Below are 26,043 nucleotides of genomic sequence, written 5' to 3'. Positions count from 1 at the left end.
TCAGAGCATCATGATGCGCTGAACTTATAAGACCGACAGATAAACTCATGCCTAGTAATCAATGAATGGAACCTGGTCATCTTAACTCATACGACGCTCGATTATTAATACTACCTAGTTACTATCAAGACTACCAGTCCTCATTCCACAGCAACCCTCTCACATTCCTTAGATATAAGCATTGCAGTAAACCCAAGCAAGTGACCCGCATCCCGGTGAAATTTACCAATGGATCAACGCGGATGTAAACTACGCATTTCACCCCTACGTATAAATTCTCGATTGGTCAATATGAAGCCCTAATCTCACGCTTTCGGCCCGTCTATCCGTCATACCAGCATTCCGAACTTGGTTGACAGTTATTATAACCAAACAATTCGGTTTTGACCTAATTTATTTTCGAGCTTGAACTTTAAAATCTTGTGGTTATTTTCACATATTAAATGAAACAGGCTATTATGATACTATTCCCAAGTCGCGCCGAAGCTACGAGCGAACATAGAAATTGCTCACGTACATCTTTAGTGCTAATTTATCGACAGAATTATGGACCCCCTTCAAGCTATGACAACAAAAAGGCCGGGACTTCATATACAAGACAACTCTGGTTCTCCAGCTGTTTCCAAGGAACCAACAACCCTCGTCGCAACTTATCCCATAGCCTCACAGAGCACTCTGAACATTGAGAGCAACAACAACGACAGTACTGTTGAACTTCAAGCTAGCGATGCGGCAAGTGATCAAACACAACAGCCATGGATCTCATATTCCAGTGAATTGGGGATGGTGGGCTGTTTTGCCCTTATGGCTATGATGGTTTCACTGGACGCCGTGATATTGGTCCCAGTTCTACCTGTAAGACTCCTTTTCTATATACTTTTCACTTGGTTCATGCCCTAACTTTGATAGGATATTTCCGAGATATACCATGTCAAACCAGCCAAAGGCGCTATTTGGCCCATTACAGTCTACTTCCTGGCAAATGCGGCATTTCAACGGGGTTATGTTGCTATGACGAGTATATTCGGCCGTCGATATCTGCTCATGGGAGGTATATCTACCTTCAGTATCGGCTTGATACTTCTCTCCGCGGCACCGTCGCTCTTCCCAGTGCTCCTTATTGGGCGTGGCGTCCAAGGAGCTGGAGCTGCATCGATGGTATCAATTCCACACTTAATACTGAAAGATATGATCTCCGATAAACGCAGACCATTCTACAACTGCATCATACTTTCCAGCAGCGCAATAGGTGTGAGCGTGGGACTGGTTCTAGCAGGCGTCTTCTTGAAAAAGCCAGCTGATTGGAAATGGGTCTTCTACGTCTCAGCTCCTTTCTGCTTTCTGCTATTAATTTCCACCCCATTTGCCGTTAAACCTGTTGGCGAGCGACTGGACTCAAAGATAAGGATAATGAAGGTCGACTGGACGGGCATATCGATGTTCGCTGGTAGCATGGCCTCGCTGCTTCTTGGACTTACGTGGGCATCAAGTCTCCAAAGGGAGTTGAAGTGGGAAGTACTTTTGGCGCTTGTTGCTGGGGCTGTTGGAATGATAGCTACGGTCCTGTATGAGAGATCAGGTGCATCAAGACCTTTTCTGCCCCTTCATATTCTCAGGATCTCTCCTGTCACGTATTTCTGTGTCTTTATCCAGAGTATTGTGGTATGTAACTTTCTTCAAATAAGGGTATTTTCCGCTAACCGACATTGGTCAGATGGCTGTACAAATCATCTATATCCCGGTTTACTTGCGAAGAGTACATGGTTTATCTCCTACTTTGGCCGGGGCTATCCTTATTCCTATGGTTTCAACTCTCTTCGTGTCCACTTCTCTGGCAAGTCTAATACCTGCAAAGCTATGCCACTTTTGCTGGATACTTTGGCTTGGTTGGGCTTTGAATATCATATCATCTGCTATTTTCACTACTTTCGACACCAGTACAAAACGCGGAGTCTGTGCTCTTGTTACCCTTGTCACTGGTCTGGCCCACGGATTGACAATATCTGCTACCCATAGAGCATTCCGAGAAATGTCAAACTCTACAACTGCTCGAGATGCATCTCTGATTGCTGTTTTTATTCGAACATCTGGATTTTGTCTTGCCATTGCCGGTGCTGAGTCAGGGTTTCGTACTAGATTGGCGATTCATAACTTTCATTCGACGATACCGCGAATATATGCCTTGAGCTTTGACGACTTGATGCGTATTCTGACAGCTTTGGCTGGGTTTGGGGGCTTGCTATCTTTGTTTGTGGGATGGAAGAAGAGGAGAGGATGATCTTTCTTTTTCGCCTTTCTGTGCTGTTCACTAAATATGAATTCTTAATCAATTAAAACTTATAGAAAGAAGTAGTAATGCCGTATTATTGTGTAAACTGTTATCTATGAGGCTTTCCCTCTTAAATTGGTGGCCTAGGATTAAGACCTCGGAAACATACAAATGGCGCAGTTACAGACTGACGTTACATTAAAAAACAAGACAAAAAATAACCATTTTACTCGTGAAGATCCAAATCATCATATAGATGACTGCGAATTTGCTCCCCCAGGTTGTTTGACTGACACTATAAACATGTGCACTGTCATAAAGGAGAGCAAAGTTCACAAAACTGGTGGAATACACGGCATACACACACCATGGATGCCGTTTCCAAGGGGTGCGACTTGTGAATAAACTTACAGCGTTGCTTCTCCAGTTCGTTCTCACCGACCGGAGACATTGTGAAATGTATTTTGGATACGTACCCAGGGGTGTTTCGACAAGCGCATCCTCGCAACTTTGAATTTTGATGTCTCAGCCGTGTTTAGTTTCAAAACAAGTAATGAAGTTACCATCGTCGCAGTTGAGGGGCCCGAAAAGATCGAAGAAAAGGCGTTCATTCAGGAACCCACTCAAAAATTCTTCAGGTTGCAAGATACTGGTGCGATGTGCATAGGACGACCTGAATTAATAAACATACCACCGTCAAGAGCGTTAATCGCTCTAACGTCGAAGTTCTGCCGTTCCAGGTAAGGCACCGAGCATATTCCAAAACAATGTAGCGTTGGAGCCTTTTTCAGTGCGGATCACACGTTTATTAGTACCAACTGCATCTACTTTGGGGTCTTCAAAGACAGCTAAAACCGTGGGCATGAAGTTGGGGGAATGCTAGAGGACGTGGTCATCGAAATTAGCTGTAATGGTCGTTTGAATGCTGGGAATAGCGCAGGCTATCTGAATACGTTTGTTAGCTACAGCAAGCATTCCAGAGCACTGTGATGGGGGCTTTGTGTGATTGAAGTCGTTGCGTAACCAATATTTCATCAGCGTCGCAGGGCTTGTATAGCGGTTTGTCTTGGATGACTGCAGGGCGATACAGAAACCAAAAGGATATAGTGCGGACAATCAATCGCAAGTAGCGGAATATGAAGATTGATATGATTAAAACGTCACCCTGTGACAAAATTGACCAAACTGCTGATGCTTGTCGTAAAAGGAATATGAGAACTTCCACAAGAGTAAGAGTCAAAGGAGCGATTTTCACTGAAATCATTGTTCTCGCGTAATGTTGGACACAAAGACCTGTCCTCTGATAGTAAAGAAAAACCTATATCATAAGATTCGAGGAAAGGGAAGTGAATGTCTTCCATGTGCGTAGACCATATATATAAATCCTATGACACGACAATGTCACTCTAGAATTGCCACGGAATGGAGAGTCAATAATTGACTTTGATGAACATGCTTTCTTTTTGATAGATAATTTTCCATCTATTTCGAAAGCACTTTATTTACCTCTCATTCTTGAGTAGATATCGCGAACCCTGGGAATTGGCGCATGAGATCAGATTACGTGATATGTGTGACCCGCGATGTTTGTGGTTGCCTAGGTAGGTAAATAGTCACGAGGAGAGAAAAGTCATTTGGGAACTTGATGGTGACTGATACCTAAGTATCCATGATATAAGATAAGACATACATTTTGCTGCTATGCGCATTTTTGGTAATCAAAGATGATGCTTCATCTAATGATGACTTCAGGAACTTGAAACGTACAGACCACAATGCCTTTATTTTACAGAGGGTTCTACGAATATTATTCGGACTCGGCCAATATGTTGAGAGAGAAATCAAAAGGATAGCTAAAATTCGAAGAATTCTATAGATAATTCATAGATGTAACCAATCATCAGTCAGATGACTCTCTACATAGTTAGCATACAGCCAACCTTTTGACATACCTCCATTCACAATTATAACTGGGTGCTTTTGAGTTTTGAAAAGATTGTTATTCTTCAGGATACACCATCTTCCTGGTAACACCTCCATCTACCACCATTTCAGTCCCAGTGACGAATTCGGCCTGTGCTAGATATTCGACGGCTCGCAGGATATCCTCCACTCGACCGACACGACCCGAAAAGTGCCATCGGTGGTCGTCTTCCGATAAACCGTCTTCCCATTTCATGCCATTTTCATCGGCCTCTTTGCATTCATTGGCAACATTGATCCATCCTGGAAGGATTGCATTGACAGCTATGCCATCCGGAGCCAAGCTAGCAGCCATTGCGTGCGTTAATCCTATTAACCCAGCCTTAGTTGCAGCATAGCCTTCGGAGTGAGGCTCGGATTGACGCGCACGCGTTGAAGACATATGGATAATGGAGCCTCCGCGCTGGCGATCGGCAGTTTTCTTCAACAAAGGGAGGCAGCCTTGACTCATCAACATTGATCCTGTTAAATTTGTCTGTACGCTCTTGTTCCATGTCTCGAGGCTAAGGTCCGCAAAAGATGCGTTTCCAACGCCAGCGGTATACGCGGCATTGTTGATTAGGACATCGAGGTGGCCGCTGAAGAATTCCCCAGCTTTTGAAATGGCTGATTGAATCTCAGATGGCTCGCACAGATCACATTGTGCCCGGGAGTAGCTGTCTTGTGGAAAATATTGAGAAAGTTGATGGATTGCGTGCTCTAGTTCAATACTATTGTTGTCGATGAGAAAGACGCGGTGGCCTTGCTGCAGCAGGAGTCGCGACAGGCCACGGCCGATGCCTCTACCAGCGCCCGTGATGAGGAAATTTTTATGCATGCTGACCCAGCCTATCGAAACTGTGCATGAACAGCTAAAAATCTGTGTATTGAGAAAGTTAAATCTTTTTTGTACGAAAAGCAGCGACGTATGAAGTTGTCGCAATACACTATTCTAATTAAAGTTAGTCAATAAACCAGTTTCTGCCTTGCTAAGCAGGCAGCAACACGTTGACTCCGCGATCTTTGGGACCTTGACTAACTAATACACATGCTATGTCATCTTTTAACGTGCTCATTTGATCAAAGCAATGGCTGGGTATTTAATAAGTAGGGAAAAGCTTCCTGCATAGCCGACCACGCAAACACACTGGGCAATATAATGCCGTCGGCAGTGGCTGCTTGGGCACAGCGTAGGCGAGAGCTGTGGAATAAACAAAGTATAGGTAGAGAAAATAACGATGCTGTATTGCACAAGCTAATGGACGAGAAATGACAGAGCGAGTCTTTCTAGACAGGCGAGCATAATTTAGCCTGGAAAAAAATCCGGGTACATAAGGTCACGTGCTACAATGCAAAAAATTATTGTAAGTTACCTAGCCGATATGCTCGGCTATCAATTTTTTTTTTTTTTTTTTTTTACTTTTGGAATTCATATTGCCAATAATTGCACTAGCTCGCTATTGATATATGCGGTATATAATCGAATCTTGACATGCTACCATTCAGGCTTTTCAGAAAACCTGTTTCATGTTGCGACGCAAAATTCGCATGGAAAATTCAGCCTGGAATTAAGAAATCATAATGGCAGAGTCAGAAGCCAAGGTGATAACACCAACCGCAGCAGCCAGTATAAGCCCAAAGAGGGACGCTGCGAATAGAGTCTCAACCAGCAACATTGACAACGAAGACCCGCCTTCCTTTGGGCTGCCAGCATGGCGCAAGTATCTGATTCTTTTCTCGGTCAGTTGGATGACATTTGTCATCACGTTTTCAAGCACTGCATTACTTCCAGCCATGCCCGAAATCAGCAGTGAATTTTCGATATCTAACGAGTCCGTTGCCGTCACCAATTCCGGCGTTTTGCTCGCTATGGGATTTTCGTCCTTTCTCTGGATCCCCATTGGTCTACTGATTGGGAGGCAGCGAGCCTATAACTTGGCCATTTTCTTTCTCTGTGCTTGCTCGTGTGGCACCGCCGTGGCAACAAATATGGCTATCTTTACGGCCATGCGTGTTTTGGGCGGTTTCACCGGGACGTATTTTATGGTGGCTGGTCAGACCATCTTGGCCGACATCTTTGAGCCGGTGAGTATTCTGTTCTCTCGACCACATCGGGATTGGCTGTTTATGATTATGAAATAGGTCGTTCGGGGCCGGGCTGTGGGGTTTTTTATGGTGGGATCCGTCAGTGGCGCTGCTTTCGGTATGTAGAACACATGCAGAAGTCAAGGGCGAAGTGTTAATTCGATAACAGCACCATGTCTTGGCGGCATCATTGTCACTTTCACGCATTGGCGCATCATTTTCTGGGTTCAAGTTGCAATGGCTCTGCTTGGACTTACGAGCTCTCTGGTCTTCATTCCCAATATAGATAAGATGAACAAATCCACTCAAGCCAATTCAGAGGAAATTGAGAAGCCCAAGAAATCGATACTGTCTCGTTTCAATCCCGTGCGAGTCTTTACTTTGCTAATTTATCCGAATATTTTCCTCGCTGTAAGAAAGAGTCCTTTCAATGCTTTCACAAATTATTTTCCTGTAAATGAGACTGACCTGCAATTCAGGATTTGACGTGTGGCCTCCTATCTTGGTTTCAATACAGCTTGTTAACCTCGGTTCGCGACGTATTTAACCCTCGATTTAACCTTACTTCCGCCCTAGTCAGTGGCTTGTTCTATATCGCCCCCGGAGCTGGCTTTCTATTTGGGAGCGTCATCGGTGGCAAACTGTCGGATCGCACTGTGAAGAAGCACATCGAACTCCGCAATGGATTACGTCTGCCTCAAGATCGACTCAACAGCGGAATTTCCATGATTATGGTTGTCTTACCAATATCCGCGCTAATATATGCGTGGACGTTGGAAGAAGGAGTCGGCGGTATGGCTGTTCCCATCATCAGTGCGTTCTTTGCCGGGTTTGGCTTGATGGGGACATTCAACAGCTTGAACACGTATACAGCAGGTATGATTATGTCTGCGCTCTGGAATGGAAAAGAGAACGAATCCGAATCTAACGCCACATATAGAGGTTATCCCTGCAAGCAAAGCTGAGGTTATCAGCAGTAAATATCTGGTGCAGTATTGCTTTGGAGCTGGCGCCACTGGCGCCATCATGCCTTTGATCAGTGCCATCGGGGTTGGCTGGACATTCACAATATGTGCGTATCTCTTTCTTTCTTGTGATCTTCAACTTTATTGGCACTAATTATCTCTCTTATCAGCCGTTTGTATGTGCTTTATTGGCGGTGGCTTCACATTCCTCGTCAGCCGAAAGGGTCTAGACATGCAAAAATGTGTCATACAGAAGATCGGTAAAAGGTCGTAACTACTGCATAGAACTTTGGTTTTGTCAGCACTGCATTGAAGCATATAGAGCATAGACTAGAAACTAGATAGAGTTAGCCTCCAGGCATTCCTCTGCCGTAATCTGAAGAAACTGGGTAGAAGGATGTGCACATGACTATGCGCTCAAACAAGATATAAAAGACCTAGAATAATTACATCGAGATGATAAGCGCAACGTTGAATATCTTCACTTGGGAGATAGTACCTCTTGGCTTACCAGCCTTACCTACACAAACCACGTGCCAACTTGACTTTCAGTCAGCCAAATCAGCCATGTGCTTACTGACCGCTTACCGATTGCTGCCTGAATGTCTTGAGCATTCCTAAACTTATTTAGTGGAAGCCGGAGTGTTACATCCCCGGCTCCGGGCCTCGCCGCGCTATACTGAAATAAGTACAATTGCCTAATCCGGTAAGTTTGCTCACTAAACCCTAACTAAACCGTGCAGCTGAGCAGAGTCAGCAGACTAGTCGAACCCACGTTGTCACTATCGCTCCGTTTCTCGTTGAAAATAACAGCCACCGACGTTCGGCACTTGACCATTGTTAAAATGAAGACATCTACGCTGTACAGCCTTGAGACTAGTTACGCCATTCATTATGGTATGGGGAGCTTATTAGCCATTATATGGAACTGTAGTACATGCAAGCGTTATCTGATCTTCACAGCTTGGTCGATATGGGGTAACAGTAATTAAATTATCTGATACATCTGAGCAGATAAAGCGCGGAATCTGTTCTTGCAAGGGTCCTGGATATATCGCAGATATGGAATCTCCATGGATAGATTCAGGTTATGTACTGGGTGAAATCGTCTTTAGGAATACATACGGCTACTGTGCTTTTAAGTTCTTAGTTACCAGGTTACCTTGATGCTACCACGGAGTACTCCGTACTCTGCTTACAATAACTAAAACTCAGGTCCACCAACGATAGTTTCAGTGTCCGCAACTTACCTGGCATTCTAGTTACCTGTGCCTCTCACGCCCGGGCCCGGCCCCCAAGTTTAATGTACGAAAATGGGGGCCCGGTAGCGAAATGGCAATCCGCCTAGTATACTCGAAGAGTTGACTAGTGGACTGGTGCCCTTGTCATAACTATATACAAGACCATGTGGTTTCGAATCCTTCGCGCCTCACCATGCCTAGAACACAGAATCGCTGCCACAGTTAAAGCCTAGGTCAATCGCTGCCATAGTGAATGAGAGATTCAGTCAGTTACTGTATAAAGGGGGAAATTAGGGATAATCGAATGGGTTTATACGGAGTACAGCGTGGTTACTGCTAATGTTTGGTTTCCAAGCGCCCTTTTCCTTAGTGCTTACCTATCTGATTGCTGATATCCCATGCAGGAAGTATAATTAAGATCAAATGATGTCTCAACTTTAAATTACGGCATTTCTGGACATACTCTATGAGACTTGGCATACTTAGGAAGAACAATGCTAAAACCAGACAATAAACTGGAAATACTTGAAGACTGCGGAGTACTACTACTAACGTACTGTAATTTATGCTACTTTTGTGTTACTACTCACAAAAATTGCAATAGACAAGCCAAGAAATGTTAGTTCTGTATCACCATATTAATTATATAGCGAATCCTAATAAGAAAAGAAATCCTAAGATTCTGGTAGGCTGGGAGACGTTGAGCAACTTGGGGGTGGCGCATCCACACCGTCACAAGAGGAGCGGCGCGAAGGCATGGGTAGGTACCGTTACTACCATAGGTTGTTCCTAATGACAGAACAACGCAACGCCAACCGAGCCGAAGTTGAATAGATCGAATAGCCGGAATTTTCAATTTATTTTCGGCTTTTCATATCAGTCGGCCCGCTCGAAGGACGGACAATGAATATAAATACTACGTTCATGATCCCAAAAAACCAACAACACTTTCTTTTGTATCCAGTCATCAATACACCATGACGGTCCTCTCAAAAGCCTTGCTTTGGGGGCTCTCTACTCCGCTCCTTGCCTCTGCATCAGCCATCCGGCAGCAGCGCCGTTCCGTTCAGCAAGGATGGTCTCTACAATCGAGTAGCTGTCCAAGCGGAACGGATTCCTGCGGCGGAGGAGGATGTTGCCCGTCTAGCTTGTATTGCTTTGCGGCTCTGAATGATGAAGTGGCTTCGTGCTGTGCTTCTGGTAAGAATCCGTTCTGTTTCAGATGTGAGGCATGGAAACAATCGCAACTAAAGGTCGATGTGTGTTGTTGAACAGATTCCGTCTGCGTGGGTGCTATCGAGGGATCTGTAAACTGCGCTGACTCGAGTTGGTCACTATGGAAGGGTTTCCAAGGCAATGGGTTCTGCTGTGAAGTTGGTTTGGTTGGTGTGTATGATAGTTCCGGCAGCGTTGCTGGAACGTGCGTCGCGTCTGAATCTGTGGGAAGCTCGACCACCGCTGTCCTGGTGAGTTTCCTCCCTCTCCCCCCTTTTCATTTTATTCTTTTTTTCCTCTGCACGATGTACTCAACCAGGCGACTGACATATCGCGGCTGTGATCAAGATGACTACTGGCACCGGAAGCGCTGTTACATCCACTGCGACTACTACCACTTCAACAACTAAGCCTACCACGACCACCACTACTACCGGGCCTACGACTACCACCACTTCAACAACAACCGCTCCTACCACAAGTACTACTACTACCACCTCATCTACGACTACTTCCACTAGCACCGCGTCTGCCAGCACTCGTGGAGTGTTTGCTCACTACATGGTAAGTCAGATGCACACTACGCCCCTGTGGCCCGATACTGAACAATATTCGAATAGGTTGGCTCCATGACTGCTGCAGAGGCTGTAACGGATGTGAACGACGCTATTGCCGCAGGATTTGATGGATTCGCGTTGAACACTCACACGATCAGTTCAAGCGACACATGGAACACCAACGCGCTAGACTACCTGTTTGAAGCTGCCGCTGGAACGGACTTCAAGCTCTTTATCTCGTTCGACATGAGCTGGGGCCTGGATGTTTCCAGCCTCGCAGGATTCCTTGCCACCTATGTTGCCAAGGAAGCGTACTATTTTGTGGATGGCAAGGCGTTCATCAGCACGTATACGGGCGGCACGATCTCCAATTCAGAGTGGGATAATGATTTCATCATTCCTCTCCAAGAGACATATGATATCACCCCATATTTCGTGCCCAACTTCGGTGACTATTCCGGCTACCCCACTGGAGTATTTGATGCCTTTCCTATCCTCTCTGGTGTATTCACTTGGGAGTCGGCCTGGCCATATTCAGGAAACACCCCTGAGAATGTGAGTGACACCGTGGATGCTGAAGCACTGGCTGAGGCACACGCAGCTGGAGCTGTGTATATGATGCGTAAGTGCTTGGAATTACCCACTGTATCTGGTGAAAATATACTGACTGCCTTGGGGGTACTTTCTAGCTCTCTCATCCTTCCAGTTCAAATATCTCGGCTCCGGCCAGGACTGGTACCGCATTGGTGAAGATAACTTGCCCCAGCGCATGGGACAGATTCTGAACCTACAGCCCGACTTTGTCGAAGTGCTCACCTGGAATGACGCAGGCGAGAGCCACTACGTCGGCGACTTCTGGGCCGAGCAAATCGCTGGCACCGATGAAGGAGCGTACGCCGATGGTTTCGATCACAAGGGCTGGCTACAGATCATCACCCCGTTCATTGATGCCTATAAGTCCGGTGCCACGGAATTATCTCAGATAACTCCTCCAGACAGCACCCCTGTTGGTACGCTCTGGTACCGCACGCTTCTGACGACCGCGAGCTGCTCGTCCAGCATTTCTAACTACGAGTCTGCCCTCGATGCTGTGAACTTTGCCGTCATCCTGCCATCTGACGGTTATACAATCAATGTTTATAGCAACTCAGAGTTAATTGGTAGCTACGCTGGTGTCACTGGTCTGAATTACAACAGCGTTCCCGGCCTCCAGGTTGGCAGCGGCCAGTATATCCAGGTCTTGGATAGCGCAAGCAATGTCGTGGCAAGTGCGACCGGCACAAAGGATGTGGCTGCAGAAAGCACCTCTAGCGTTTGCAACTGGAACTACGAGGTTGTTGGTCTATCTTCATAACAACATGATTGAGTTTAAGACCAGAATGGGCTCCTCGGAGGGATGGAAGGTTAGGCACCTATAAAAAAAATCTGCAATGAAAATTTTCCTCTTCATAGTTTGTACTGATATTGTTGTTCGTGATCCGAAAAATCGAATTTGCAAGAATCCACTCCAGTTCCCATTATCTGTTGATCTTGTTGCATGAGAAATAAACATAGGTACATGTATATATACATCTCGGCGCATAAATGATCTAGCCGAGAGGCTATCTGTTGAAGGGGGTTGAGTGGCTAAACAGTTTCTCTTTATGATCCTGCGGCATATTCCTAAAGGTTCCTCGCCTCCGTGAAACTTTAAAGGGGGAAACCCCAAAGAAACCTTAAGGGTAGGTGGTCCACTTACCCCGCAATATCGGCGAGTCTAGAAGGGCCTGATTGGGTCACACGCTCGGCATTAGCCGTTGTTGGCCGGGGAATCAGAGTATTATAAGACCCACGTGGTGCCCCTTCTAGATCCCCCCAGTCCTGCATATGCATTTACCCCAGCTGCGTTCCATCATGCCGTCGGTGCCGTGCGATGCATGCGCACTTCGGCGTGTCAAATGCGATGGCAACAATCCGTGTTGGATTTGTATCAAGAATAACCAGCCCTGCACCTTCCTGAGAGTCCGCAGGCGCAGAGGGCCTAAAGGTCCTCGGAAGTCAACCAAGGCTAAACTGGAGCAGCTCTACGCACAGCTGTCACTACCCCGTACAGATCCACCAGATCAGAAACTGATTTCTTTGGGGGCCTACTTCAAGTATCTCGACGTCTACAAGCACGCGTTGTACACGACCTGGCCGATCGTGTCCATCGATTTGCTGAAATCGCGACTGAAAGACCGCCGGACCATCGACTTCGAATCATATGCGCTTGCTGCGGCACTCAGTGCAGCGACAATAGTGCAGTTGAAGCATTGTCAAAGTGAACCCGTGACCGAAGAACTCGTAATGGAAGGGGAGAATTTTGTCAAGGAGTGTCTACGGCATCGTAACCAATGCAATTTGCATAGCACTATCACCATAAACTTACTGCTCACCTCCCTTTTCCTCCATATGTACTATGCCAACACCGGGCAAATGAATGCAGCGACCTTCGCCCTGCGTGAGGCCATCACCTACGCCGATCTCCTGCGTCTCGGAGATCCAACCACATTGGGGTCTCTATGCAGGGATGAAAGAGAGCTGCGACTTCGTGTCTATTGGGTACTTTTCGTGACGGAACGGTAAGTCGAGTCGTTACATTTATTTCATCCAAGAATGGCAATTGATTTCGTAGAACATTCTGCATACAACATCGCATTTCCATAACCATGCAGAAAATCAACAGCTTCCCCACCTTCCTCGACGCCCACGATATCAATCCACATTCCGTTGGTGGGTTCTGTGAACTCGTTCGTTTGTTCACTTACGTTGAGACTGCATTGGTGGCAATCGAGCAAGCTCCGTCGACATTATCGTACAGCAAGAAGGAATTGCAGTGTATTTCCACTGGCCTTGACTCCCGCGCCCACCACCTGGATTCGCTGGGGGACCTGCAGATTGCCGACATCGAAACCACGCGTGCTTGGCTGAGATCGCTTCTATGGCAACATGCTGCCTCGCGATTCATGCTTGAATCAGACGCTCAAATTGTACAGTTTACCCCGGAGTATCCGTTTCATCTCGCAAGAGATTTACTGTCGTTCCTGTCCAAGGTTCAATCAAACTCAATCCGCGCCCATGCTTATTCCATGGTAAGTATGCCAAGTAACTTGAGTCATTCTCCATATTCTTGACACTCCGATAGGAAGTCAAACTTTCCCAGATCGCACACTCCCTTCTTGACACTATCGCTGTCGTTCCTTCTATCGGACAAATGCGTGGTCAGCAACACGGACCAGAGCATGCTGTCCTTGCGCTCGAACAACTGCTGGCTTTCACGGCAGGCGGCAAGTCAGAGCACCTTTCTCTTTTGCATACCCGCATGAGCGAGCTCGGGGTCGCGAAACCCTCGCGGCTGTACCTCACTCTAGAAGATCCTACCTCTCCGCCACAAGTTGAATCCGGCGCAGATGACGAACCGAAGTCAGGTTCCGCGGGTGATAGGGCCCAAATTGCGGGGTCGGAAGAGATCGATGCATGGGTATTACATATTATTGGAATTGAGCAATAAGAATTTATTTATTTCTATTTTTATTTTTAGCTGCAGCTTCTCATTATCCTCATTAAGTAAATATCGCAGCCGTTCTCCACTCTCGCTGAAATTCTCGCTCTAATTTATAGAGTGTGGAGTAGAGCAAAGAGTACGGGGAAACGCCCCGGCAAGCACGGGTTAGTCAATTTTCGCGAGAAATACACCGAGCCCATCAGCGCAACTTATAATGAGCCCCGTTCTTTTGCTCCCGATTTTCTTTCTTCTGAGCTGTCACATACTTTCATCATGCACCGCTATTCCTTTCCGAGGGCACCAGTTGCGCACCCAGAAGCGACGGTTGGTGGCGCAGGAAAGTCTTATCGATTCACCGTTCTGACGGACGGTCTTCTAAGATATGAGTGGGCAGATGATGGGTGCTTTGAAGATAGAGCTTCTGTGTTGGCAGTTAACCGTCGGCTACCCATCCCTGAATTTCGCGTACTGGAGACCGACACCAGTGTGCAAATAATCACGTCTCGATTTCATTTGACCTACGATAAAGGGAGCTTTTCCCCTAGCGGTCTAAGTGCCGCTATTAAAGGATTCTACGGGCCACACAGCAGCATCTGGCGATATGGTAACCCTCATAATACCCTCGGTGGCACTGCACGAACGCTCGACGAGATCAACGGGAGAATCGAGCTCGAGCCGGGCATTGTCGCTCGTCAAGGCTTCGCAACCTTGGACGACTCAAAATCTATGCTATTCGACGAGAACGGGTGGCTCGCTGTCCGTCGACCGGGAAGTGGCCGTGTGGATGGCTATCTCTTCGCTTATGGACATAGTTATCGGGAGGCGGTCCGCGCATTCTATGCCTTGTCAGGTCCCCAACCGCTGCTCCCACGTTGGGCGCTAGGTAATTGGTGGAGCCGGTATTACGCTTACAATGCCGAGGAATATCTGGAGTTGATGGATCGGTTCCGGGAGAAAGGGATCCCACTTTCGGTTGCTGTCTTGGACATGGACTGGCATATTGTCGATGAGGACTGCGTGGCTAAGTCAGGCGTGACTGGGTGGACAGGATATACCTGGAATAAAGCGCTGTTTCCTGACCCACCACATTTCTTAGCAGAGCTACACCGTCGGGGCCTGAAAACGTCTCTGAATGACCACCCAGCAGACGGAGTCCAGAGTTATGAGGAGCTCTATGGCGAGATGGCGAGAGTTTTATGCCATGACACCTCACTGGGAGATCCCATTTCGTTTGACATTACAAACCGCGCGTTCCTTGACGCCTACTTTGACGTTTTGCACAGGCACTTTGATACCCAGGGAAATGATCTCTGGTGGGTAGACTGGCAGCAAGGACCCCATTCCCGAATTGCCGGGATTGATCCACTCTGGGTGTTGAATCACTTTCATTTTTTGGACAGTGCGCGTGAGAGCAAACGTCCGTTGACCTTCTCACGATACGCGGGGCCAGGAAGCCATCGATATCCAATTGGGTTTTCAGGAGATACATTTATCACATGGGAGTCGCTGGATTTCCAGCCTGAATTCACGGCGACAGCGTCGAACATTGGATTTGGGTGGTGGAGCCATGATATTGGCGGGCATATGCACGGAGTGAGAGACGAGGAGTTGCTGGTCCGCTGGGTTCAGTACGGAGTCTTCTCGCCAATCCTGCGTCTCCATTCTTCCAATAATCAATGGAACCTCAAGGAGCCGTGGATGTTGGATGTAGGATTCGAGCGGGTCATGACCAAATTCCTCCGTCTACGCCACCGACTCATTCCCTACCTCTATACCATGAACTTCCGGGCAGCGCGAGAAGGGCTCCCGCTCGTGCAACCCATGTACTGGGAATATCCAGAGAGCGAGGAAGCCTATCGGTTCTCTAACCAATTCCTCTTCGGCTCGGAGCTGCTCGTTGCACCGATTACTGCACCGCTAGACGCAAAAGCACGCAGATCCCTGGTACGGGCATGGTTTCCCCCAGGTCGCTACGTTGATATCTTCACAGGCACGGTGTACGATGGCGACCGTGAACTTTGGCTCAGCCGTCCGCTGGCATCATACCCAGTTTTTGCCCGTGAAGGCTCCATCATTCCGCTGGACGGAGCTTCAGAGCCTGCTAATGGCGGCAACGACCCCAGCGAAATCGAAATCCTTGTTGTCGTCGGGGCTGACGGCGATTTTGAACTTGTGGAGGATGATGGCCAAGGTGATGAAGTCGATCAGATCACGTTTCGCCGAACGCCAATTTCCTTTCATCATGGGACCGGAGAAATATGCATTGGACCATGCTCGGGCACTCAGACGACGACTTCTCGTCAATGGAGCGTCCGGTTGCTGGGTTGTTCCTCCCTCCCGGAACAAGTGCACGCCTTGGTCAATGACGTGACGAGGGTCTGTCAAACGGAGAAGATCTCCAATGGAACTCTGATCAAGCTGGGCTCATCAGGACCCAAGGATACTGTCGTGGTGAGAATGTGTTCGCAGCCACAGCTTGACGTCCACTCGCCCACCACGCCCATAATGGAGTTCCTCCGCGACGCACAGATTGAATTGGACCTGAAAGAGGAGATTTGGAAGATCGTAGCGAAGACAAGTTCCACAACAGTTCGTGTGGGACAACTGCAGGCACTTGGCCTTGATCGAACTGTGCTATATCCCATCTTAGAAAATCTACTAGCCGACTCACGCCCAGCTCGTCCGTGACGCGGGGCTGGAGACGGTGGCGCTCTTGCGCCTCGTTTTAAACGCTTCCGTGAATCGTTTTTTAGACAGTGAATATAAAGTCCATTCTTGTAACTACGCCTCTCGCTGGACTCTACGTAACCCTGCTGTCAACAACTATGAAGTAGTAAGCACGGCAAGTGTAAGTAGAAGTAAATTTGCTGATTGCTCTTCGCTTGAGGGGTGTAATAGCCCAAAAAAGACATCTTGGTCCCACGAAGGATTCCCCGCGAACGCCAACAGCGGGGGGCACTCCACAATATACAGCGCCAATATAGGCGAACCAGCCAATGGCTAATGTAAACCTTCGGCTTAGGCTTTCATTGGGAGAAGAAGAAAAAAAAAGCCAAATAAACTGCGGTAGTACAACGTAGTCCCTTTAATCGGACGGTCTTAAATTGAGCGAGAAAATCGGCGAGCAGGAAAACAGGGTGAGGCTTCATATAGAGGCCACTATATAAGATGCTTGTTTCATCCCCGGACTGTATTCCTCTCCATCTGCATTCGCTGTCATCTCTCACATTTACTTTCCCTAGAATAGAGAAACATAGGGAAGGCTGGTTGTCATCATGGAAACCAAGGTCGTCCATGTCGAAACGAAGTCGTCGTCCGTCCAGGACGCCGACACCCTGGGTATCGACGATGAAATGCTGCTGATGATGTCGGAGCGTATCCCAGAATTTGCCGCAACAATGGCCAGCGCAAGGCGGGCCTCCAAGTTCGAGCACGGCCTTACTAACTGGGAAGCCTTCAAGCTCTACCCCAAAGCCATCTTGTTTTCCTTCGTTCTTTCGCTCGCCATCATCATGGAAGGTTACGACACTTCCCTATTGGGTTCCTTCTATGCCTATCCGGTATTTGCCCAACGGTTCGGCGTGCTAGCCGACAATGGTACCTACCAAGTTACCTCCAAGTGGCAATCTGGCCTGCAAAACGGCACGCAGGTCGGTCAGATCCTGGGGTTGATGATCGCTGGTCTGATTGCAGACCGTTTCGGATACAAGAAGACAATGCTTGGTGCCCTCATCTGTATCACTGCATTCATATTCCTGCTTTTCTTCGCCCAGAACATCGGTATGCTCTTTGCTGGTGAGGTCCTTTGTGGCTTGCCATGGGGCGCCTTCCAGACCTTGACAACTACATATGCTGCCGAAGTGAGCCCTACTATCCTGAGGCCCTACCTAACAACCTACGTGAACCTCTGCTGGGTGACAGGTCAGTTCATCTCCACAGGTGTCCTCCGTAGTCTTCTCGGCCGCACCGACGAATGGGCCTGGCGCATCCCCTATGCCATCCAGTGGGTTTGGCCTGTCCCTATCATCATCGGTGTCCTCTTCGCGCCTGAGTCCCCCTGGTGGCTCGTCCGCCACGGTCGATCCGAAGAAGCCATTCGCTCCCTCCGCAGCTTGACCTCCTCCCGTCGTGATTCCATGGGCTATAGCATGGAAGACACCGTCGCCATGATGCTAGTGACTAACACTCAAGAAGAACTCAGTCGTGAGGGTGTCTCCTACTGGGATTGCTTGCGCGGCGTGAACCTGCGACGCACTGAGATTGTATGCTGCGTCTGGATGATTCAAGTATTCTGCGGGGTCTGGTATGGAGGCAACGTTGTGTATTTTCTACAGCAAGTTGGCTTCACCTCCGACCAGTCGTTCGACTTTGGACTCGGCACCAACGCCATTGGCTGGCTCGGTACTGTGTGTTCGTGGTTCATCATGCAGCGCGTCGGTCGTCGCACGCTGTACGTCTCCGGTCTGGCCATCATGTTCACTATGCTTTGCCTTGTTGGCTTCATGGGCATCCCCTCCCATCCATCATCAGCGATTAGCTATGCTTCCGCTGCCATGATGCTCATCTTTGTGTTTACTTATGACCTTACCGTTGGGCCTGTTGGATACTGTTTGGTCTCGGAGATCCCCTCCACCCGTTTGCGCATCAAGAGCACTGTTCTTGCGCGCAACTCGTACAATATCGCCAGCATCATCGCCAACTTTCTCAACCCCCCTATCCTCAATCCTACTGCTTGGAATCTCGGAGGCAAGGGCGGCTTTATCTGGGCTGCCTTTTGCCTCTTGTCTTTTATCTGGTGTTTTTTCCGTTTGCCTGAACCCAAGGATCGCAGCCCCGCAGAACTTGATGTCCTCTTCGAGAAGAAGATCAGTGCCCGCAAGTTCTCCGGAATGCGTGTCAACCCCTTCCGTGCTGATAACTTTGCTATCACTGCCGAGGACGCTGAGGGTAAGTAGGAGAGAGTACGTGAGAAGATCAAACGCGGGGAGAAAGCACTTTTATGTATCTATTAGCATGAGAATTATTCACTCAAAGGCAAAAATAAATTTCTTTCCTCGCTAGTCTTCGTACCACTTAAGTAGCATAATCAAGGGAAGAGGAATGATTAATCAGCCCTTCACTAGTTAGTTACGGGGTCTCGCTAGGCTTGCTAGGCTCATGTAAACGAGACTCCGAAATACCTAGGTATAGTGTAGGGGTCGGTTAATGTTTTCAGCAGCCTATCTCATAGTTCCTAGATTGTCAACATACTTCTTCATAAAATGAACTATAAGATGTAGGAATTGACTTATCTCAGTGAGTCCGGCCTTATTTCAGCACATGAATATTTGACATTGCGTTGATCAACTATATTGATCTCAGCTTTTTCAAGTTCAGTGATAAGATTCAAATAGCGCATCAAATAAAATTCTATGGCTAACTATATGATAGAGTGACTTCTAAGTAATTATTCTTGGCGATTGTGACATGGTACTAAATGTTTTTTGAGTATTCTCGTGCTTTTGTCTAGCCATGTCATAGCCATGACAGATTGAATCTACGCAATACTAAGCTCTAGCTACGCAGACAATTTCAAACCTTAATGGAATAATATAGTATCTTAAATAGTATCAATAGGTAGCTTGAATACTTGACTATTATAGTGCTTAAGACGTCTGGGATACTCCTGCACCGCCGGAACGAAACAAATCTGGTCGTGAGTGCCTCTGCACACACACACACACACACACACAAAAACACACACAAAAAGCGGTTCAAATCATGCAGTCCGAATATCATCTTGATCTTCTGTGAGTACCGACTGCAGGTTTTGATGACTCAGGCTAATTGACCATTGACCAACAACACCAGAAGAATTAGGGAAAGTGACCATATAGTACTCAGCATGAAGTAGGAGAAAATGACAAGACAGAAACTGGAAAACAACCTATGCTTTGTCCAGCACATCCAAATTATCCCCCAACCGACAACAAGCTTGTAATGAGTTCTTTCCCACCAAGTAGGATTTAAGAGGCTGTTCCAACGCTCATGTAGACTTTTATGTCTGGTCTTCTTATAAGCATCATGGGAATTTTTCTGACTTATTCGCATATTCCAAAATTCCGTGAGTTTCCCATTGTCATAATAGGGCTTTTCCCTAATAAGCCACTGTCGCCATTTGTCAATAATCCTGTGCGCTTCGTCCACGTCAACCATAAACCATTCCGTGCGTACGTATTCTTTGCCCTTATCGAAGTCGATCAGATTGTACCGATGATTATGCAATTCCAAATGAACTATTTGCTCCGCATGATAAGCGTTGAGAAACCTGCTTTGAGCGCCAGGTGTGACATCGACCTCATCTTTAACAGTTCCGTTTTTGCCTTTGGGGCTAACGTCGCTGTCCCGTGACTTCATAGATCTACCGGTATAACCAATTTTCACGTAGCCATTGAATTCCTGGAGTTCAAGGGTCTTTACGTATATCGCCCCTAAGGTTTTATTGTATCTCTGGCCTTTTGGGCCACTGCGTAGCTTCTCCATTAACTCAACGTCTATCGTGGTATCGTCTTTTCCGGCCGAGTCGTATTTCTCAAAACGCACACAAGTCTCGGTGTTACTGGATGGTTGTGGATTTGACTGAAATTCTCGAACTGGAGATGTCGCGTGCGACTTGTTGCGAGAACTGTCGTCTCTCCGTCTTGTCCGTCGTCCATACGACGGGGAGTTACGGATTGGGGAGGGTGTCTGTGAATCCCTTCCGATCCCATTCTCGTTTTCATCCAGGGAAATATTGCTCTCCCATTGAGACTTTCGAGCAGGAGTCGATGGCAACAAAGACGACGATAATGAGAATGAAGATGCCTCCAATTCAGGGCGATTAGGCGAAGTCTCTGTCCATGACTGTGTGTTACAAAGTCGTCGACCACTGACACTGTTCCTCGCTGGCGATCCTCTCTTAGCTCTAGAGTATATTGAATGCCACTTTTGTAGCCTTTGTCTGTTCGAGGACCGGCTGGGCGAGGGTTTGTTTAGTTTTGATCGATGCCGGTTGGAGATCCTGCCATACAGCTTCTTATTGGCGAATCTGCGTAGGGGATGGGGTACGATGGAACTGCTGAGGCGATCACTGTTCCCGTTACCTAAGGATAGAAAATTGAATGCTGGTGGCTCGATCATGTTGAGACGATCCATTGCAGAAATTACGAAGCACTAGTAGTAACTTCTGCCAAAACGAACAATATGGCAAGTAATTAGGCTTCTGGGGGAAAATATTACGCACCAGGCAAGATGGGACGCATATATAAGAATTTTGAGACAAACCTATTCTCTTCCTTGCACACTATGTCATTTCGTACTAAAAATATTTAATTGCTTCTGCATAGGAGGCATGGCTATTGCATCGTTATCACCTTGGAAAATGCGCCTGGTGTGGCACAGTCATGTAACTAAGGGATAACGTATTTCCCTAGTAAACCGGCCACCCGTAATCACCGTACAAAATAGCCATTTTGACCACCCTGTAAACTCCACAAATTTATATATAAATAGTACTTCAAAAAGGTTCTATATAATATTTATATAATCTTGTTCTATATATTAGATTTTTGATAGAATCTATCAAGTCAATTTTAAAAAATAAGAAACTACACTAGTAATTATGGTATTTTTCAATACAGAAGGGTTCTTAATATTTTTAAAACCTTTTAAAGCTAGAAATATATTCTTTTATATATATTACAGTATATATTCAATTTATAGATATAGTTTATATATAAAATTGTGGGATTTCTAGGGGGGTAAAAAATGTTATTTTGAATGGAGATTGCGGGTGGCCGGTTTACTAGGGAAATACGTTAACACTGCCTCCTTTATCACGCTAACACCTGCACTAATGCACTACGCCACGATTAGACCACATAGAACTAAATTAGCATGCATTCTGTTATTCTGTTCTATTAAAGTATTTGATACCAACTACTCTGCATACCTTGGTAGCATTGCTCTACAAGGATCTCATTGGGGGCTAAAAATAGAAACAATGCATCACACCATGACACGCATAGATAATGATAACAGTATCCATCCATCACTTGCTGTTTTCTATCATGCTTTGCGACCTGGATTAACCAATTAGTCCGCAAACAAGCATTAGATGGTTATCCAACTGATACTAAGCTGCTTTTACCTTATTCAATTCAGATTTGGTGCACATTAAGCTACTACTGAAATAGAGTCTTGGATTGCGACTACTCAAGCTTGCTAACCGACATAGGAAAATAACGAACACTGGTTGCTTCTCAGATACATATCAGTTTTAAACCCTAGCGTTTCCTCCCCTGTCTGTAGATGTAGCACGGCATGCACATCATTCTTTCCATCGGTATCTTCATTTCGCTTCGAAGATATTATTCACAGCTTTCTTGCACATAGACAGAAGCATTGTACTCTGACAGGACAGTTGAAGGGCCCAGGCAATGACCACACCTGTATTTGCCTAGGAATTACACTATGTACCGGGAGATGTCCCCCATTCATTCAGAATAAATCCGGTGAAAATTTATGTCTAAACAAAAACCAAACATGGCCTTTTGATCTCTCTTATTTGATCAACTAACATACAACAACGACGGATCCTTACAAAGGGCTCGACACAAAGTTGCGGTCCAGGAACTCTATTGAAACGCGGCTGTTCGCCAACAATAGCAAGAGCCAGAGCTCATCTCAACGGGGCATCGACACAGACGGGCCGAACCTTAAAAATCTTCGACTCTTGATTTGACTACATCGCGAGGATGAAAATCATATGCAATCACGAAATATGAGCTTGTATTCTGACAAGAACTTGGTTATTATAATTCAGTAACCATCTTCTCTGAATGGTATTAGCTCCGGCCTAGTATCATGTAAATTAGTTTCGTAACAAGGCATTTTTATGTCTATGATCGCCGGCGAATCATAGGTTGTCAAAGGTTCCGGAATTCATGCATTGCTAGTAGTAGGACAGAAAGGATATACTATTATTACTATTAGCGTAGTGTGGCGGAGTCGTTAGAAGGATGTCTGAGCCACATCAGGCTGATATTCTCATATTACATAGTACCATTGAAAGTCAAAAGGAACAAGATCCCCAGCACTGTCAGTAAAATTCGGTGATGAATACGGAGTAGCATCCTGTGACTTTCGCCAAATGCCTCTCTCGAAGGAAAACCGACGGATATTTGAACAACGCCGTAGAGAGTATGGCATCGTATTTATTGACTCTCTTCACCACAGAAATGGCCCGCGGCCCATGCCGAGGTGTTCACTGCAATTGCAAAAATACAGGCCAATATGATGCCATGCACGACGAAGAGGCAGTAACCCCCTGGAAAGGCCAGGCGAAAAGGCACACGAGAAAGCTCATCGAAAAAGCGCAACTATGCGTCGCAAGAAATGAATCCACCTGGCGTTTCGCTTGTGAGCCGTTGGTAATTAGTCGTTTGAGCTCCGAAGTGGCATGGTAAGTAAGGTTTGCTTCCCGAAATTCACTATCCAAGATTAGGAGATGTATTAGATGCAAATCACACTGACGACCGTGTTCATGAACAGCAAAACTTGCCGCCAACGAGTGTGGCGCTCGGAAATCGAGGCCGTGCTACACCATGAGAACTCAGCAGCTCAAAATCTTATATGATATATATCACGTGACTAATCATGCTTCCATTGCTGCAAAACGATGAACTATCAACAAGAACAGTAATTGTTAACTGGGTAGAATATGCGATTTTTTGAAAGCTGCTCGAGATCTAGTATCTTGGAAGAGACAGTTTTCAGGAGGCTCTTGAGCCCAAAGTTACTTTACTTGCGGAAAGACCCCAAGTATAGAGCTAGAAGGAACTTTGTTGATGGAGAAAGATGACAGTAATATGAAATTACAACTCAATTTAATAATTGTCATTCTCAAACCCCCTAATATCGAATGCGTTTCCCCATCATGGTCACTAGTTGAATCCGAGAAACCCGTTCATAGCCACACATGCCACTGACGAGACCTAACTCGCGATCATTTTCGCAGCTCGGAAGATTATGTGGAACACCATGATCAACATCTTCATACGTTATGTCATAAAATTCCTCTAGCTCCATTGTCTTGCGAAAAAGCATCGTTGCTACTGATGAGACCGTTCCCCCATTCTGGAGAAAATTGCGACTGTGATTAGGCCATACATTTGCATTTCGCACCAGGAGAAGAATATTCGCCTCTGTAGGAAGCATGTTCTTCCTGAGGCATGAAACAATATGTTTCCATATCATAGAAAACCCTATGATCATATCCTTATTCACTGCGAAACTTTGAATGATATGCTCTGGCAAGTATCTAAACACGTCTTTGTTTTCCTCGCACCAGGCCGGGCCATCCAGTGAAACTCCATCTGTGTAGATGGAGTCAAAGGTTATTTCTGCAGTAAATATGAGCCTGTCATGCAATCGAGGACTGAGGAAGCCGCCCAGGCAACTCCCACAGGTGCATCCAAACTTCAAACGTGAGATTTCGGCTTCTGACAGGCGTTCTGGTGTAAGTCCCTTTAGCAAAGCAAAGCAAAATATCGTAGCTTGATCATATCCTGAAAATCGATCAGATATATCGGTACGTTTAGCCATGTACTGGTCGATTCTTCGATTTTTGTTCATTGACTCTTCCATAGCATCGAGTGGTGTGCTTCCGTCAGCATTCAATGCATGGCATAGTTTCGGGTTGCTGAACATTAGCCATCGTGTGCACTCTATCTTTGACGAGCATGAGACAAGGTGAAGAAGGGTGTCTCCGTTATCGTTCCTAGCTTCCCATGTGATATCATCAAGATGTATGTCAACGAATATATCTTTTAGCCGTCTGAGACATTCTGTATCATCAATTGTCGGAAGTGCCATGGCTAAACTGTTCATTTCCAACGTGAAAGAAGAGGGCTTAAAGGAAGGCAAATCAAAATCCTGCTCTGGGTCTATTTGGTGACTTGGATGATTTCGATCCGGGGTATAACCAAGCCAGCGCGAGGAACCGATTCTTCTAAAACCAAGTCTTCTCCAGAATTGAAGAGCATTATTCAAGAGTAATTTCTCAGATTTCCCATCGTCTGAGTCATTATGGGACTTCTCCTCGTGATCGACTTCACTAACAGTCATTTCAGGAGAGGTTACTGCAAAGAATCCCCGGCTCTTTTTCACCGTTAGCTCCAGGATTGCGTGGGCTAACTTTGAACATATTTCTTTACGTCGATTGCATCGACGTACTCGAATATCTTCAATGAGAAGTATATCCCCGTAATTGAGCTCGTCTTTCCAGATCCCGGAGCCGCGCTTGATCGGGTGTTCCTTGAACTTGGGTTGTAAACAGCCAAATCGATCAAAGAGCTCAAATGCCAGATCGGCCAGTTCCTGCTCTGGTTCTTCCATGTCATCCCAGAAAGTATCCGCAATCCGGTCCCTTCGAATCAGATAGGCCTTGCAGTCCGCAATTCGTGTTTCCTGCGAACGACGGTCTCGTTGAAATCTAACTTCCCCATGGATCATTTCCAACCAACTGAAGTTCGGATAAGGATCTACATAATCTTCCCAGTCTGGGATCTGAATCTCTAGATCGGATGTCAAACTTTCGCAATCAGTATCAGAGCGTTGATCTGCTAATATTTCCTCTCGCAGATCCTCGTCAATATCCATCGCGGTCGCCATCGTTAATGTGTAGTTTGGCGAAGACCTGGTCGAAGCATGCCGACGGGGGTCCCATCGGTCAGCCTTAGAAGGCGAAAAAAGCTTCAAGTGCACTTTTATTTGTACTGCGGTGCCATTTTTCTTTTCGGTCCCGGTCCTTCTATTGTGTTTCGTTTTATCGAATCTTCCTGGCTGTTTCCTTGAGCGTTCTCGTGCGAGCATGCTTAATGAGACTGTTTCGAATACGTATGGTATAATAAAGCTGATTAAAAATCAGGTTTCCGAAATTTCGAAGCGTTAAGAATTCACTCAAGCGCCTTTAGGTTTTTATTTTTATAATCATTGTCCTAAGCGCCGTTTTTCCTCATTTGGCCATCTCATGTGGCGCAGACAGTAGGCTTAGCATGGTAAATGCGCCTTGCTGACTGGTTTCAGCCTTGCTACAGAACCGTCCCCTTTCCCTCTTTCGTCTCTGTCTATATACTCTTTGCTTAAGTTTTTATTATTACCACGCTTTTCTTTTTCCCTAATTATCGTGTCGACCGTGACGGACCCA

The 26,043-nt window shown here is 46.4% G+C and overlaps 8 protein-coding genes across 8 annotated transcripts, besides 3 other annotated features; 5 read left to right on the top strand and 3 right to left on the bottom strand.

The window, feature by feature from the left end:
• Positions 1 to 546: 546 nt before the first annotated feature.
• UA08_06462 (hypothetical protein) lies at positions 547 to 2,278 on the top strand (the record flags this gene model as incomplete). The annotated part of the gene is made up of 3 exons (XM_020269238.1): positions 547 to 855; positions 910 to 1,662; positions 1,715 to 2,278. The coding sequence occupies 3 exons, from the start codon at positions 547 to 549 to the stop codon at positions 2,276 to 2,278; spliced, it is 1,626 nt and encodes a 541-aa protein (XP_020118467.1).
• Positions 2,279 to 4,268: 1,990 nt separating this feature from the next.
• UA08_06461 (hypothetical protein) lies at positions 4,269 to 5,069 on the bottom strand (the record flags this gene model as incomplete). The annotated part of the gene is made up of 1 exon (XM_020269237.1): positions 4,269 to 5,069. The coding sequence occupies one exon, from the start codon at positions 5,067 to 5,069 to the stop codon at positions 4,269 to 4,271; it is 801 nt and encodes a 266-aa protein (XP_020118377.1).
• Positions 5,070 to 5,812: 743 nt separating this feature from the next.
• On the top strand, positions 5,813 to 7,555 carry UA08_06460 (hypothetical protein; the record flags this gene model as incomplete). Its single annotated transcript, XM_020269236.1, has 6 exons — positions 5,813 to 6,316; positions 6,374 to 6,434; positions 6,486 to 6,727; positions 6,796 to 7,192; positions 7,257 to 7,388; positions 7,452 to 7,555. 6 exons carry the CDS (start codon positions 5,813 to 5,815, stop codon positions 7,553 to 7,555), a joined length of 1,440 nt encoding a protein of 479 aa, XP_020118378.1.
• A 1,944-nt stretch (positions 7,556 to 9,499) lies between these two features.
• UA08_06459 (hypothetical protein) lies at positions 9,500 to 11,648 on the top strand (the record flags this gene model as incomplete). The annotated part of the gene is made up of 5 exons (XM_020269235.1): positions 9,500 to 9,722; positions 9,798 to 9,988; positions 10,086 to 10,301; positions 10,358 to 10,916; positions 10,984 to 11,648. 5 exons carry the CDS (start codon positions 9,500 to 9,502, stop codon positions 11,646 to 11,648), a joined length of 1,854 nt encoding a protein of 617 aa, XP_020118379.1.
• Positions 10,108 to 10,276: a repeat region (Identified by RepeatMasker using a combination of RepBase library and repeat library created with RepeatScout).
• Positions 11,649 to 12,187: 539 nt separating the features above from the next.
• On the top strand, positions 12,188 to 16,505 carry UA08_06458 (hypothetical protein; the record flags this gene model as incomplete). The annotated part of the gene is made up of 5 exons (XM_020269234.1): positions 12,188 to 12,894; positions 12,948 to 13,404; positions 13,458 to 13,793; positions 13,854 to 13,879; positions 13,934 to 16,505. The coding sequence occupies 5 exons, from the start codon at positions 12,188 to 12,190 to the stop codon at positions 16,503 to 16,505; spliced, it is 4,098 nt and encodes a 1,365-aa protein (XP_020117973.1).
• A 587-nt stretch (positions 16,506 to 17,092) lies between these two features.
• On the top strand, positions 17,093 to 18,772 carry UA08_06457 (hypothetical protein; the record flags this gene model as incomplete). Its single annotated transcript, XM_020269233.1, has 1 exon — positions 17,093 to 18,772. The coding sequence occupies one exon, from the start codon at positions 17,093 to 17,095 to the stop codon at positions 18,770 to 18,772; it is 1,680 nt and encodes a 559-aa protein (XP_020118380.1).
• An 862-nt stretch (positions 18,773 to 19,634) lies between these two features.
• UA08_06456 (hypothetical protein) lies at positions 19,635 to 20,975 on the bottom strand (the record flags this gene model as incomplete). The annotated part of the gene is made up of 1 exon (XM_020269232.1): positions 19,635 to 20,975. The coding sequence occupies one exon, from the start codon at positions 20,973 to 20,975 to the stop codon at positions 19,635 to 19,637; it is 1,341 nt and encodes a 446-aa protein (XP_020118422.1).
• A 280-nt stretch (positions 20,976 to 21,255) lies between these two features.
• Positions 21,256 to 21,652: a repeat region (Identified by RepeatMasker using a combination of RepBase library and repeat library created with RepeatScout).
• Positions 21,653 to 22,663: 1,011 nt separating this feature from the next.
• Positions 22,664 to 22,721: a repeat region (Identified by RepeatMasker using a combination of RepBase library and repeat library created with RepeatScout).
• Positions 22,722 to 23,747: 1,026 nt separating this feature from the next.
• On the bottom strand, positions 23,748 to 25,508 carry UA08_06455 (hypothetical protein; the record flags this gene model as incomplete). Its single annotated transcript, XM_020269231.1, has 2 exons — positions 23,748 to 25,031; positions 25,071 to 25,508. 2 exons carry the CDS (start codon positions 25,506 to 25,508, stop codon positions 23,748 to 23,750), a joined length of 1,722 nt encoding a protein of 573 aa, XP_020118150.1.
• Between the last annotated feature and the right edge of the window lie 535 nt (positions 25,509 to 26,043).

Source organism: Talaromyces atroroseus (genome assembly GCF_001907595.1).
Source record: "Talaromyces atroroseus strain IBT 11181 chromosome Unknown scaffold_9, whole genome shotgun sequence".
Taxonomy (NCBI): Eukaryota; Fungi; Ascomycota; class Eurotiomycetes; order Eurotiales; family Trichocomaceae; genus Talaromyces; species Talaromyces atroroseus.
The sequence above is the reverse complement of the archived record's forward strand: the minus strand, read 5'-3'. Positions and strand labels throughout refer to the sequence as shown.